Source organism: Amblyomma mixtum, chromosome 2 (assembly GCF_055824585.1).
Source record: "Amblyomma mixtum isolate Tamu chromosome 2, ASM5582458v1, whole genome shotgun sequence".
Taxonomy (NCBI): Eukaryota; Metazoa; Arthropoda; class Arachnida; order Ixodida; family Ixodidae; genus Amblyomma; species Amblyomma mixtum.
In genome coordinates this window covers 13,393,654-13,409,622 of record NC_143013.1, presented here as the reverse complement: position 1 = coordinate 13,409,622, position 15,969 = coordinate 13,393,654, and the positions used below count along the sequence as shown (strand labels likewise).

The following is a 15,969-nucleotide window of genomic DNA, read 5'->3' as shown; positions in this document are numbered from 1 at the left end:
GAAAGACCGGTGCCCCATTTATGGCCAGTGACTACACTGAAAAAGGCAGCAACAACGAGAATTCAGTCCGAAGCGAGGGGTCCAGCTTCGAAGGGCGCTGCCATGTCTGTCACCACGTGGCGGAAGTTGCAGAAATCGTCTCGATAGTCGCTACTCTCGTCATCACTTTGGCTCTCGCGAATGCGTTTATCCGGAGCCGACACATATGGGTCAAAGTTTTGTTCATTCATCCTTGACAACATTCTCTTTTGAACTTCGCTCAGATTCTGCAAGCTTCACATACTGCCTATCAAACAAGATACCGTGTGCACCACAAAGCCACTTCGTCTTGGATTGGATTGATTGCCGCACCCTCTGATGGTCATGGTGCTCACATTCCTGTATTTTATTAATGACTAAATATGGCTTCGCACGACTGCGACATATATAACCAATGTCCTTTCAGTGCTGATTTCTTTTAATCATCTTAGCACTTCGAAATTGCACTTTATGAATTGCTATGTTGTTTGTATTTTCATGGTTGCCAGATGAGTCTACCATCTCATATAGGTGTGTTCCCACACCAGAAAATTCTATTTTAAAATGTTCTACTGCACTTCTTGGCACCACACGTGGTTAAACGGTAATTTGGGCAAAGAGCTATCGATTGCCGCAAAGAAAATATGGCCGATAAAATTCAGTAGACTGACCCTTTAACATAAAGTGAGGGTGGAGACTGAGACCTCAGGAGAATTTAAAAAAGAAATATTATTACGATTATAATGCAATCTCAAACTGTTCAAGCCAACCAAAGTCCTAGCGTGAGTGTCCAAGTTAGAGGAGCAGGTTAGCTGGAAAAATGGATAATACGCGCAAACAGAGAGAAACTTCAAACTGAAGCTTACCAATGCCTGTAGCTCGTTTCTGCTTTTCTCAGAAGCTTGCAGCTTGGAATCTGACTGCTTATTAGCTTCCAGGAGTTCTTCATTTCTCCTTGCACTTTCTTGAAGCTTTTCCTCAATGACCTTGATTTCATTCTTTAATGAAGACTCTGTGAGAGACGCTTTGTTGACCTCGGCAGCAAGAGCACTGTTAAGCTCTTCAAGCTGGCACTGGGCAGTGGTGAGGTCAGAGCGGACACGCTGAATTTCAGAATCCCTTTGCTGCAACAGCCTCTTGAGACTCTGCATCTCGTCTTCAGCATGCTGTTGCCTTTTTTGTGCTGCTACCGCTTGAGCTGTCAGTTCTTCAACCTTTTGTTCGAGGGACGTCTTTATGCCTGCCAGTTTCCTGGCCTCCTCTTGGGTGCTCGTAAGAAGGCTTTCCATCTGCTTCTGCTTATTAGCGTACTCTGCTGAAGTTGCCTGAGATTCGCGAAGCTGGTGGCTAACCATGTCAAAATCACTCTGCAGGCATTCTATTTCTGATGCTTTCTTTTCCAACAAGGTTTTCACATTCAGCACTTCACTTTCTGCCTGGGCGCAGCCTTCTCTTGCACTGTGCAGTTCCTGTGTCAGTGTAGATGCCTCACCCTCTAGGGCCAACTTTGCGGCTGACAGCTTGCCAGCTTTGTCCTGCACCAAGCTCAGCTGATTCTCAAGCTCTTGCTGTACCAAGACTGAACGTGCCAATTCGGTCTTTGCCTGTTCGAGCTCATGTCTGACTGCGTCAAAATCACTTTGCATGCACTCCAAGTTTGACGACTTCTCGTCCAGAAGCAGCTTCAATGACTGTGCTTCATGTCCGGCCCGGGTGCAGTTTTCCTGGGCAGTGTCCAACATTTGCAGCAACTCGGATACCTTGCTTTCCAAGACTGATTTTGAGGCCAACAGGTTCTTGATTTCGTCCTGAGCAGCCTTCAGCTCTTGCTGCTGCTTTTGCTGTTCTGTGGCCAAACGCACTAACTCAGCCCTAGACTCTTCAAGTTGACCACTTGTTCTGCTAAGGTCGCTTTGAAGCTGTTCCACTTCTGACGTCTTTTCCTCTAGCAAAAACCTTGCACTTTCAGCTTCACTTTCAGCTTGAGAGCGCCCTTCATTTGCAGCATCTACCTTCTGCAGCAACGCAGAAACCTCATCTTCAAGAATCGACTTGGATGTTGACAGCGTGCCAATCTCACCATGTGCTTGCGCCAGCTGCTGCTCATGCTCTTGCTGTTCCGTAACCAAGTGTGCCAACTCTGCTTTCAACTGCTCGAGATGCTGGCAGGCATCATCAAATTCACCCTGAAGACGCTCACTAAGCTCGCTCTTTTGGTTCAGAAGAGATTTCAGCGATTCGTTCTCCTCCTCCGTAGACTGCAGCTTTTTTGTCATAGTTTCTTTTTCTTCTCCCATCCGGTGAATGGTACTCTCAAGGGAAACCTGTACGGCAGCTTGTTTGTCTATTTCATCTTCAGCAAGTTGAAGAAGCTGCTTGCGTTTGGCAAGTTCCACAGCAAGTCCGGCGACGTCGGTTGTGAGAGCAGCTGCCTTCTCCTCTTCGGCTGCAAGCTGGTCTCTCAACGCCTGAAGAGCACCGCTCGACTCCTCCGCCGAAGCTTGGAGACACTCAAGTTCACGTGTCAGCTGTTTCAGCTCCTGTGTCTGCCGCTCGTTGCGGTCCTTCAGTGTGTCAATATGGCCCTTCAGCTCAGCCTCCGATGCTTCAACACACTGCAGTTTCGTTTGTACCCCAGACAAGGCTTCCAGTTCTTTTTGGGAGGCCTCGTACTGCAATTTCAAGGCAGCCAAATCGCCTTCCAGTGTAGAGACAAGTTGCCGGGCTCCTTCAAGTTCGTTTTCCTTGCTCCTCAGAAGGACAATCTCTTCTTCCAGAGCAGCCAGCTGCTGCTCCCTCTCAGTCAGCTGCAGCTGTACCTGCCTTGCTGAAGACTGGACTGACAGCAGTGATTCTATGTGCGCTTCTCTGGCATTTTTCTCTTCTTCCAGGGAGACAACGCGGACTCTCAGCTCTTCCATTTCGTCAAGCTTTGTCACAAGTCGCTCCACATCCGCTTGCAAGAGTCTCTTTTCCTCGAGAAGAGAATCGGTGTTCAGCAGTTCTTCTTCTTGCTCTTCAGCCTGCAGCATCAGCGTGCGTTTGTCATCTTCGAGCCTCTCCCGCTCAGCTTGAATCTGGGAGAATCTCTCACGAAGTTCGGTGACTTCTGATAACGCAGCATTTTTCTCTTCCGCCAGCTGTTGAAGCTGGCCACTGAATTCTTGCTGTCGTCGACTCAAAGCATCTCTTAAAGTTGCCAAGTCCACTTCCACGTCACCGACTGCAGAGAGTTCAGTGAAAGACACATCCATAGTTAGGCACATTTTGCGTATCTCAGCAACCTGAGCTTCTTGCACTGCTCTGGAACTTTTCAGTTCTTCCTTCAGAGCTTCAGAACATTTTTCAAGAGCACTGTTAGATGCAAGCAGATGTTCAACATTTGTCTTCAACATAGCAAGCTGCCTGCTTTCGTCCTCCAGTTTGTCTTCGGTTTCTTTTTTGCTCTGCATTGCTTCAGACAGCTCTCTCATCAGCTCATCAACCTGTGCCGACAGCTGTCTACTCTCGCTTTCTGATACTGCCTTGGCATCCATAAAATCAGTGAGAAGTTGGCTCTTCTTAGCCAGTGCTCTTTCAGCAGCATCCTTCACTTCCGCAAACTCCAGCTGAACTCTCTGCAGTTCTTCTTCTGCTCTGGCACACTGATCTTGAAAAGCTGCTGCACTGTCCTCATACTTTTGCTTCTCAGCAACTGTAGACTGAAGTGCATCTTCAACTTCCTCGAGCGCACTGTTTAGCTGTCTAATTGTCAGCTCATATGCTTCGACTTTCTGTGACAAGCTTTGTACTTCAGCTTCTGTGGCGGCTCCATTTGCCAGCTGCTGCTGCAGGGTTGAGAGCTGCTGCTGCAACTGACCGGTGTTTTGCTCTTGCTCCTCCAAAGCTTTCTGCAGCGTCTGTGCAGTGCATTGTTCATCCAGAAGGTTCTGCTGGAGGACTTTGACGTCCTTTTCATGCTCATCCCTTTGCTGAAGAGCAGACTGCACAAGCTGTCGAAGAAAAGCAAGCTCCCGCTGCATGAAAGGCTTCTCCTGCTCAACCTCAAGTCCTGCGGTATGCCCACCTTCACACAAAATCTGCATAATCTGCGTGGAGGCTTCCTTCACTTGCTTGAAAAATTCTCTGAAGAGCGAAGCCCACATCTCAATTTGGTCCAGGAGCTTTCCACACACTTCACCTTGCTTGTCACCTTCAGCCCCCACTTCGTCCTGCACTTCCTCCTTGCAGCTGAGCGCGGCAAGTGCCCCCAAGAAGACATTTAGCTTCACCTCAAACGCTGCAAACGCTGCCCTCAAAGCTTCAGTCTGCTTTGTCTTGGTTTCCGGCTGGGATCCGGGCTCTCGCTGGCTGCCCTGCGCATTGGAAGTGCTTGGTTCATCCTCAAAGGAAGTGAAAGATTCTTCCCCCTCCTCCTCCTCCTCTTCTTCCACTTGTGGAAGTGCAGGTGAGAAGAAGACAGTTGCGGCAGCCTCAACAGTGCCATCACACTGCACGCGCAACTCTGACATCACGTTGACAGTGCACGGAGATTCCTGCTCGCCGCGATTGGGCAACCTTCCTTTGAGAATGCCAACAGACTGCTGCAGTGCGGCATACTCTTCCTCAACACGTCGGGCGTACTGTGACAGGAGTGGAGTGCTGAGCAAGGCGAGAGGAGGCGCTGAAGTCTGGTCCAGCAGGCCATGCAGTGATTGACGCAGTGCAGCCAGCAAGCTGCATACATGGGCCATCTTATCAACCAACTCATCTTCACTGCCATTGCTCTCACTAGACGACAGGGTCAGCTCGCATGTAGACATGTTTGTTGTGTCAGTGTAGCCGACAGTCGCCGCAGTCTGGCAACGGGACAAACTGCAAAGGAAAGGTATACAATCATCAAAAAGTATCCCCTTTTTCCACTCTGTTCAAATTCCAGCAGTCTCCGAGAGAATACAATAACACTGATAACCTGGACTTGATGTGATGTGGTTATGAGGAAAGGAAAGGTATGGCAACTACCTCACTCAAGTTAAACACCTGAACCATGCTGTGAGGAGAGCAATGTTGGAGAGAGTCACCACACCATGGTGGAGGGCTCCAGATCTATTCTGACCACATGCTGTTCTTTAACTTCTCTACTAAAAAGGAAAAAGGTGGTTTCGGGATGGTGCGCTCAAAATATTTACTGGGCATTGAAAACAACAGTAGTCTTATGGAGCCAAAATTTAGAGCAATGAAAATTCTCAATCATGCATTTCGTACTTTGTTAAATCAGAAAAGGTTACAGTTAGTTGCAAAATTCTTCTGAACTTTTCTAATCAAGAGGAAGAAAAAAGTCGCCCCCTGTGACCACTGTGCCATTCTTTGAAAATGTTCTTGAAGGTTACACAGCACATTCACACTTCACAGGCAACACAAGAAATAACAGTTTCGTGTTCAACTGTGTGCTTTCCAAAGCAAAACTTGCAAACTTGCAAAACTGGCTTGTGTTTTCAATAAGTCAACTGAGGCTGGCTGTCTTCGACGTAATTGTGTGGAAGTTGCTGAAATGTCTTCGCACCCTGTCACTCACACTTTCATCAAAGAAGCCAACGATTGATGCATCAGAATCTGAGGCCAAGCATAGTTTTCAAACTGCCACTGCCATGAAAGAAAAATTCCTAAAAAGACAAGTAAGACAAGTAAAAGTAGAAAGTGAAATGGAAAGCTTGCTCCAGACAGCCTTGAAAGTTAGTAACACAAGCCACTCACTCTTCAGGAAGAGAGCCAGCTGTGTCATCCAACATAACGCTGTCGTTTGGTGTGATGAATGAAGAGCCGTCCAGTAAGGAAAGATCCTGTTCTTGCTGTGAGCTCCCCACTCTTTCAGCAAGGAATGAAGACTCCGCCCACTGCGCTGCAGCTTCAGCCATGCCCTTCACCCTGGCAATCCGCTCAGTCACTTCCTGCCTCTGGGCCAACACCTTCTGCAGCGCCGAATCAATGGATGCCACTTCATCTTCAGGCCGTGGGTCCAGGGCAGCAAGCCGATGACATTCCTCTTGAAGGCACGCATGGCGGGTCTGCAGCGCGCCGCTCAAATCATCGAGAAGGCCAATGGCCACGCGGTGCATTTCAAGCAGTGCAGACGCAACATGTGGCAACGGGTCCGCAAGACCTCGCCCACGGGATGGAACTGCTTGCCGCATCGCCGCACTGTAGTCCCCGAGGTACTGCAGCAGCCTGACTGGACCCTCAGCTTCCCTTTCCAGGGCCTCCACGAGCGCCAGGCCGAGCTCCTGCTCCCTGACCGCCGTCTCGCTATGAACCCGCATCAGTGCCATGTACAGGTTGTCCCTCTCCCCGTTGCGCTCGACAAGCTGCTGCCTCAGTTCTTCCGCATCTTCTCGCAAACCTTCGAGGGCTGCCAGCCTCTCTTTCAATGCTGTGATGGTCTCTGCCTCAGCACTCTTCATCTGAGACGCCTCCTGGGTTAAGGCTGCAATGGCAGCTTCCCTGCTTTCTAGCAGCCTTTCGAGTTGCAGCTGCCTCTCCTGGCCTTCTCTCAGCATGTCACGTGCAGAACGAAGCGCTTCAGAGAGTGAAGCAGTCTCTTCTTTCTGTGCATCCAGTGCTGCCGTTGTGTCAGTGGTAAGCCGTTCGAGCTCGTGAATGCGAGCCTCTTTTTCTGTCCCAGCCACAAGTGCCTGCTCCAAGTAACTCTGTGCCGATGCTAGCTGCAGCAGGCCTTCGTCTCGTTCCTAGACAAAAGAGGAATACAAACCAGGGAATGTCACTGTGCTGATTCCCTAGAGTTTAAGAGCTGCGATGAGTGCTCGAGAGGCTCATCACCCTCATACACAATGCAAAAGCCATAAATGCTCAATGTTCGTGGAAAGTAAGCGGTATACTTGGCACAAGAGGTCGTGCATAACCGAGGTCAGTTTGTTGAGAAAGGCAAAAGTTAAAAAAACATAATCCCCAAAGCAATTTCAATTATTAATGCCAAATACAGTTCAGTGAATAATTTGAACTCAAGGGGAGCGAAAACTGGCCTGAATTACGAGGAGTTCAAATCTGTGGGGGTGTTTTACTATACACTTGATGCTGACAGAAGGTTGACAAAGCACGCACAGCTGGACTCGTCTCCTAGGCTGTTCCTTCTTAACTGACCCTTTCAAGCACCATGTTTGTTTTCAATTTATTAGTTTTCCAGTGCAAAATACCAGCAGTTGATTTTTTACAGGGACATGTAAGATTTTGTACAAAGTGTGTCAAATAGCAAAACACCAATTGATGTTATTACTAGTGGCAAAATCTGTGTATGTAAAAATGAACAGCGGGCTGCACTCCTCCCTGTTTCACAAAATATTGTTTACCACATTCACTATATGACGATATCAAGAGTGCCAAATTCAACTACTCATAGGTGCCACACACTCTCCGAAAAAGCTGCGAGTTGGCTTTGTACCCAATGTATATGAAGTCTCTTAAAGGGTTAAGGATGTTACCCATCATTAAGACACTTCAGCCAAACTGGCAGTGGGAGTAGGCGAATGGTTCTGCTCATAATAAATTTTAGTGATTAATCAAACGCACCTGATTATAAGAAGTCAAAGGGCATAGACTGTTCACTTGTTACTTTCCTATGTAAACACGTTTTTCATCTGTAGAAACGGCAGTTAACACTAAGGGTGCTTCTGAGATCCAATCTTAATTTGTATCTTTAGCATGGCCACTAAGTCTAAGACTTGCCTCTTAAGATACATGGGGTGACATTTTGATAGCTGCTGCAAACCACCGTGAGCACGGCCTGTAAGGCAGCTTAACTTATTCAAAGTTTCACAATGCCCTTCTTCAGCTTCATGCCCATGCTGAAGCTATAAGGGCACTGTGAAACATAAAATACGAGCAAAACCATTTGCCTACTCATACTGCCAGTTTGACTGAAGTCTGCTAATATGGGGCGATGTCCTTGAAGGCCGATTCACATGATGGAACGTCAGTCCGCGGACCAAGCATCACGTGTTCACATGTCACTACCATGCGAGACGTGTTGTCAGCCCGAAGACTGGTAAGAGGAGAATGTCAAGTGGCTATTTCCCAGCGAGATTTAGCAGCGGGCCGTGAAGCTGTGCTCGCTAGCTAGGTCTGGCAACCAGCCCACTCTTCCCAACGTTTTGGCTGCCGTAAATGTCTCTCACTGCGACAGATTCCCGTGACACCGCTGTTAATCCAATTACGCCTTAGTTATTCCCCATTCATCTGCCACCCCCTGCGATTTCACACTAGCCAGCCCAAGGGGACTGATCAGTAAAAGAGGGAGAGAATTGGTTAAAGGGGACATCCAGTAGACACCATTGGTTGGAGGGGCTCCTTTGAAGGGGGGGGGGGGGGGGGGGGGGGGGGGGGCATTTTCCGATTCATTCTTGAGTGGTATGCAGCTATAGTTCATTCGAAGGGTGCGAAGGGGGGAAGTTGGAAAGATGGGGTTGGTAGGGCTCAGGTAGCCCCCAGCGCCTAGCCAAAAGCTCGTCTCCTTCTCTTTACTGCTTCCCGCATTGCTAATCGCTTTAAAGTAGTCCAGCAACTTTGGTATGCCCAGTGCGTCACCTGCTTTTTTTGGCCCGCCGTGTCTGCTTGCCAGCATCGAATCGCAGACCTAGTTTGTAGTGACATGTGAGCATGTGATGCACGGGCCGCGGACAGACCACGGACCGACAGTTCGTCTTGTGAATCAGCCTTCAGAAGGAACAGCCTAGCAAACGATAAGCCCAACTGTGTGCACTTCGTGAGCATGCCTTCAGTGATACTACCACTAAAATGCAATTTGCAGCAATTTTTCGAGCACTAAAATTTTTGAATCTGGAGCACTTTGGAGCACTAAAACAGATTTAGATGCACTCTGGAGCATGTAGCTTCTAGCTTACAAATCTCTTAAGTTGACAAACAATGCTAAGTAAGCAATGTTATGTAAAGATGGGTTATGGGGGTTTAACGTCCCAAAGCGACTCAGGCTATGAGGGACGCCGTAGTGAAGAACTCCGAAAATGTCGACCACCTGGGGTTCTTTAACTTGCACTGACAGTACACAGGCCTCTAGAATTTCGGGATCGAACCCGCGTCTTTCAGGTCAGCACAGCGCCGTAACCTTTGCGAGCCACCGCGGCAGCCAATGTTTGTCATTACTGGCCGAAGCATCTGAAAGGTCTTTGATGCTGTGTTTTATGCGTATATGTATTTGAAGAGCACATACTTGCAAGCACAATAGCACAGATCTGCTGAAGTGTGTCTCTTCACTTTTATTTACAAAGCTTAAAAGGTTTTACTAAATCTCCTCCACATTAATACCTCACCAGTTTTCCATTATGTCAGCTAGTTGTGCCAAGTCTTCTCCCAATCAGAATTGGGAGTTGCTACCATTTTCCTCAAATAAGGCTTTGATCACTGCGTCTATCAGAAGCATCAGCTGCTTTCAAGCATCCATGCTGCGATCTAGATGTTTCATGCCACTAAATTGGAGGGAATCAGGACTATACTTATTTAGGTTTAGTTCATGTTAGTTCTGATGGGCGATAGGAGTTAGATGAATCAGTGCTTCACGAGTGACCAAAAAGGGGGTGAGTAGCGTTTCAGATGCCCTCCGCAGGGCACAAATACCAGGAACACATAGGTATTCCCAGTTAAAGGGTTAACAAGTATTAATATACCACCAGACGCAGCCAATCACAGAAATAAGCCCCGCAACAAAAATGGCACACCTACCGCATTTCGCTCCACCAAATCATGTTCCAGGGCCTCCCTCTCGGCACACTCTTCATCCCGCTGGCAGGACAGGACTTGCAGCCTACTGAGCAGCTCCTGCTCCCTCAACGCTGCCTCCTCACATTTCTGTTTGAGGGCCTCGCACTCTTGCTCAAACTGCGAGCACTGGTTCATAGCAGCAGCAACCTGCTGTCGCAAAGTCTCCAACTCCTTTTGCTTTTCACAGTGGTCCTCTATTACTCTCTTCAGCTCCTCAATCTCTGCATTCTTCAGGCAGAGCTCTCTTTGAACGCGAGCCACCTCATGCTGGAGAAGCCTCTCGACTTCCTCTTGCAAGGCTTGGACTTGAACATTCCTGGCCAAGAGTTGGCTATCGAGTGTGGCGCATGCCTCCTGCAGTTCTTCTACCCTCCTCTTGCTCGCAGCCACCTCGTCATCGCATCGAGAGATAACGCAGTTCGCGAAAGTAAAAAAAGCGCCAGCGTCATCCCGGTCACCTCATGCGGACACGAGCGTCGGAATGAAAGAGGCGGCTACACGGGGACCGCGATACTCGAACGAGTCGAGCCAGGGCCGCGCCTAGGATGACTGGGCGAAGCCAGGAACGCTGCGCACACGTCACCAGCTTATCGCTGGCCCTACTAGACGGCGCAGGCTGTACCAAGAGCCATGCGGTCCATGTTAGCGCTTCATTCCGGCCTGATAGTGCATTCAGTGTGATTAGCGAAAGCTCCCCCCAGGAATTCGTTCCACTGATACAGAAAGGTGTACAATCCGAGACCACACAGCCATACTTTTTGCCGTTTTGTGATTGAACAACGCACAACGTACAACCGCACTGAACTAGAGGCGAATCAGACAGAATATATGTTCGCGCTGTGTTCCGCCATATTTTTTTCAAATGAATGATTCTAGAAACTCTGCACGGGAAAAAATTATTGATTTTCTTCGTTTCAAGGAGCACTGCTTGCGCTGAAGTGCTCTGCCGACTTTTTCAACTGACAGCTCTTTTCGCAACGGCCGGAATAAGTTTGATTTTCGCAAGTTAACTGGTTCGCGCATTGCAGAATAGATTAAAATATTGGACTTTCTAACACACACCCGCTTCAGAGTGGTCGGTCACGCCGCACCACCGCCCGCAGTCGCTGGAAGGGATAATTTTTGGCACACGCACGTACAGTGGCGTAAGGCTAAATGGAGGAAGACGATCCTCGTGTCACGTGACTTTTAATGACGTCATTCCAAAATGGCGTTTGTTTAGGTACATTTCTGGGTACTTTTTGTTGCAAAATTAGGTAAAAATGGCGTCGCAAAATTTTGAAACGTCCCTAGCCATAGTTTCTAGGTCGCTGGCGTCTTCACGGTTGCCACGGTGACCATCGTTGTCATCGCCAACGCCACGGTGGTTTGTTGACATGGCTGCGATGGCTGTTTACCGCGCGGTGCATTGACGTGTGGAGTAAGTGCTGCCGTGAAAGTCATCAAAGGTTGGTGCAATGACGAGTAATATTGACCGCGCTAACGTCCGGACTTGTGCCCCTGTGCCCTAGTGTTGTCTTTATTATGCAAGTTTGCAGTGCGACCTGTTCCAGCCGTGGTATGATATCGGAAGCGCCAAACTGCGCCAAATGGGAAATCCTGCTACATGCTGCTACAAAATCGGTTTTTTGCCTACTTTTGCGCCACGCCTGCGCCGAAATATCTCTGAATAACTCCAATAACTCTGCCGAGAACGAAACCGAAACTCATTTCCGTGAAACAAAAACTGATGTCTGCCGGCAACACTTTCGGCAACGCATCTACTGGCAGCCACATCGCCATCGCTGCTTTGCAACCGAAGGTGAACAAAAGGACCACGGTCAGCACACTGCCTGTGTGGATGGACACTTCACGTCTTCGATGTCTTTGTCAAAGCTGAAAGGCAACAAAACTTATGACTAACTTATATCGGGCAGCAAATCCAGCTGCCATTCCTATGACACAAGGATTAATCAGAGTGGTGAAAGGATCGCGGAAGCGTCGGCTGCAACGGTTGGAGGCGGATGCAGGAGAAGAGACCCGTGCAAAACAAGCGAAACAAGATTGTGATGTACAGGATAAAGACACCCATAAAAGTGGTCAGAATGAAGAGAAGGTACAAGAAGAGATCAGACTGGCCAGGAATATGATCACCAATGCTGAGCTGCTTTTCACAAAAGGTGTCAAGTCTAAACATTTTGCAGACGTTGAGAGTGGACAAGCCCTTCTGAAGAATGGACAGGAAAAGCTCGCAGCGGCACTGTCTAAGCTGGAGTCATCAAGAAAAGGGAAGAAATAGTACCTGAAAGTTTGTTTTAAGAACGGTATCATTTTTTATAGTTCTGTTGAGCATCTCGTTATGTCGCCCTTCTGAATAAAAACGGCAGTGTTTTTAGGAGAACCTCCTGTTTTGCTTATTTTCGGCTCTTTTTAAGGAACCAAGCACTTTAAACTGCATTTGGGATTGAAGCTTGCTCTTGCATGGCTGTGGTTGCTAAAAACGTCTGAGCAAATGCCTGTTCCAGAAATACAACAAAGCTTCTTTATTTAAAATAACTGTTTTTTGGCATGAAATTTTGGTACGAAGCTTTTTTTTTTGTGCTACAAAAGCTCGAATTCTGCTACAAAATGCCATTTTTCCTGCTACAAAACTTAAAATTGCTGCTACAAACTGCGATTTCTTCTGCTACAAAAGCTGCTACAAGAAGCCAGTTGCCAGTTCCACCACTGTTGACTGAATTTGAGGTCACTTCAGTTCTCTTCGGCACCTTTCGGTATTGTATCTCGTGTTTGAACATTGCCTCCTCTAGAAGGAGGCAATGGTTTGAAGCATTGGATGAGTGTCGAAAATTATGTTTCCTTGTGTTGCGCGTAACTGATTCTGACCTCTACGTACTGATAGGATGAGCTCGTATGCATAAAAATGGTGGGTACTGCGAGCCATTTGGCAGTTGCGGTACATATATGTTATGTTCCTGGAGTCCTGCATGTGTGCCCACCGGCGACAAGCTATGCTAAAAAAAAATTAAAATGCGGAAGGAAGGCGGAATGGACGTATACACGCTAGCCTTTGAAAGGACAACACATCTTCCGTCATAATGTTTGATATGCCTGCAGTGTCTACCCACCAACTAGCCAAGCTGTAATGGATTACTTCGCGTTGACACCCATGTTGCGCAAAGCACACGGTAGGCCACAGCTGCTTTGTACGACGCCGTAGCGTTGCCCACGGAGAGACTTAATTCACGCAACTCGACGCATCGTGCCACATGAACTGTACGCCGCTTTCTTCGCTGATAGGCGTTTAGCAAATAGCCTAGTATGGTCACACCACCGAACCTTTGAATATCTAGAAAGCTGCTTTTCTTTTATCTATTTGGTGAAGTGTTTATATTCATTAAGTAGAACGTGTGGTTCTTGGTGTATTTCTTGGAACGTTCAGCATTGGAATAAAGCCAGACAAGGCCGAAACTTGTTTTGCTTGCTCTGTCATTTCTGTAATGGTTTGTGATGAAGTGGGAGGCTTGACTTAGGCTTTCAGCATCTGCGTAGCCAGAGTGGCCCTTGGGTTTGTTTGGGAACGATGTTGGGTTATTGCAGGGTAAGTAAAACACAACACAGAGAGAAACGTAAACACTCCGGATGATCAGTTTCTTGCACTTTCTGCGTGTTACATTTTCTGAGCTTCAATTTCTAGACGCCGTGAATGCATTCCAAATTTCACAGCTGTTTTTTCTGCTGCAGCAGTTAGTAAAAACACAGACTGATAGGCAAGTTGGTATGACATAATAAGGCAAAAACAGCAGACCTGCATAAGGAAGATGCTGCATGTTGTCTCATCTTCCTTCATCCTTGTGCAGGGTGCACTGTTTTAGCCTTATTAGTAAAAGTATGTTGTACAGGGACGTTGGATGCCATGCATGCCGTAATGCGCTGCATTAACATTTGTAGCTAGAAGGGTTTCTTTTTGACATTAGCATTGTATAAGTGAATATAATTTGTGCGCATACATGAATAGCATGCTGGCTTGGCCTTATGTAGGCCACTGCATCATTACGAAGTGTATGAGGTGTCACATTAATTGCGCGCCTGCTTTTACTGCACGTTGCCAGTTTTGAGGGGAAAATCTGTTTTGTGTGGAGTCAGCTGTGACTAGGCAAGCGACCTTTAAATGCAAATAAGCTTGCTCCATAGATGGCAGCTCTGTGGGGCAATGGACACACACACAAAAAAAGAGTAGCCATGACCTTTCAATATAAAGTTAAGAAGCAGCATAAACCAAACATCAACACGCCATGCATGTGACATGCTTCTCTGCATACAGTGAAGAGCTTAAAAATGCATGAAATGTAAACATGGCTTGTCTGCTTATATTTGGTTGTTCCTTTTAGAGGGAAGCATTTTGACAAATTTTTCTCTGGTTTATGGCAAACGTCTAAAGGAGTGTGGGATTTCAGTAAGGAAACATTTACAGTTGGTCACATAAGTTTGAAGTATTCAAATTAGAAGGTCTGAAAAAGCTCTGTGCCTTTTCTTTCTAGCTGCATTCTAATTTTCATTCTTCGCTTGCCATGCTGCTGAATGGGTGGGTCTGCTGGTTCCTGAATTACTGTTTTTGTATATGTGCACAGTCAGAACATATGTATATCACGAGTATGAGGCAACATATTTAAAAGCACAATGTGAAAAGAGCTTGTGGATACATTTTTGAAGGTTGGCAGCTCAGTTCGCTGATATGTTTAGGTGCTTTTTATATTGTCAAGGCCCAGTAGGTATTAAAGGAGTAGAGACAACAAAATTTCAGTTGTTTCTTTCGGTTAGAATGATGCGCAGTACTTTAGAAAGACTAGACAGCTGCATGGATTGCGACAAGAGGCAATATATATATTCCTCTTCACATGGCGCCAGGCAGTCTTGCGGCCACATAATACAGCTGACAGTGCTTCATTCTGTAACCTGTAATACTGCAGTTACTTGCATCATGGATGCAGTTTCTTGTGGGAAAAAATTATAATGGTAAGTTTGGTGCATTTATTACATGGTGTAAAACATGGTGTGGTCAGTTGAACTTTCCCCAGATTTTGATGATTGATGTAGGGAAAGCATTTATTATGCAAATGCATCCATTATTTAAGTAAATATGGTGTACAAAAACCTGGAATGGAAACAGAAATCAGCATCTGCAGGATTGAAACAAATTCCTAACAACTTTGGCGCAGCACCATACCCATGACTGCCAAGCCACATTTTAGCCCCTAGCCTTTCACTCTACACTGTCCTTAATCTGTTCATTCCCAATGGGCCAGACATGAGGCCGTATGGCACTCGGGTATCCGTATCTGCCTATATGGACATGCCACGTTGTCTACTACACAGCTTTTTAAACACTTGTAGCAACAGTGTCAGTTTTCTCAGAAGCATGAAACTTTGTTACGATTAGTTTTATGACACACCCAGCACATTAACAGGCATTCTAGCCAAATTATAATTTCGTTGCAGTTGGGCTTTGAAGCATTTTTCATTAATGAGTAAAAAGGAAATGACATTAACTGGGCACTATATGTTTCATCTAAGCTGCCTTCTCGACAAATAGGGGCATTTTAGAATTTCTAGGCAACAAAGTTGGCACAGTGTTCCCATCACACAACAGAAGGCTCATTGCTTGGAAGGCTGGTGGAGAGACACTGTGTAAGAGCCAAGCAAGTTCATTTATGAAGTGCTTTATCATGTGAGGGAAGGCTATTCACGGCTGTTTCTACCATGGCAATATAAGTTCGTGTCACAAATTGCACCAGCAATGTTCTGAAAAATGAGTAATACTGTTTTTCTGTTGCAGCAGTATTCTCTTTGCAAAATAAGATGAATAGTAGTTTTGCGCTGCAGCTTTCAGTGTGCAAGATGACAGCTACGGCTTAGCCTTTTGTCAAGAATACTTTTTCTCATATGCATTGCAGAACTGTAGAACCACATATTGTCAACTGTCCTAAAAGGCAAGGTGTGTTGCTGGGCGAGTTGGTTGGGGTACATCTTGAGAAAAACAGCACTTGCAGACAAAGGAAACGAGAAGGACACACAACTGCGCTGCTTTTTTTTGTGTGTCCGTCTTGTTCTGGTCCTTTGTCTGCAAGCGCTGTTTTTCTCAAGATGTCCTAAAAGGGCGGTGCACTGTGACAGCACGACGCAACAAAGAGGAATGCAGCATGGAGC

General features: G+C 46.8%; 1 protein-coding gene across 1 annotated transcript in view; it reads right to left on the bottom strand.

Annotated features, from left to right (window-relative positions):
* Positions 1–10,424, bottom strand: part of LOC149358470 (uncharacterized) — a 32,250-nt gene extending 21,826 nt beyond the window's left edge. The window contains exons 1-4 of the mRNA XM_089567552.1: positions 10,406–10,424; positions 9,745–10,241; positions 5,752–6,740; positions 885–4,872 (exon numbers count right to left, since the gene is read on the bottom strand). Of these exons, the coding sequence (XP_089423678.1) occupies positions 885–4,872; positions 5,752–6,740; positions 9,745–10,241; positions 10,406–10,424 (5,493 nt within the window). The remainder of the gene's footprint in view (positions 1–884; positions 4,873–5,751; positions 6,741–9,744; positions 10,242–10,405) is intronic.
* Positions 10,425–15,969: the final 5,545 nt, after the last annotated feature.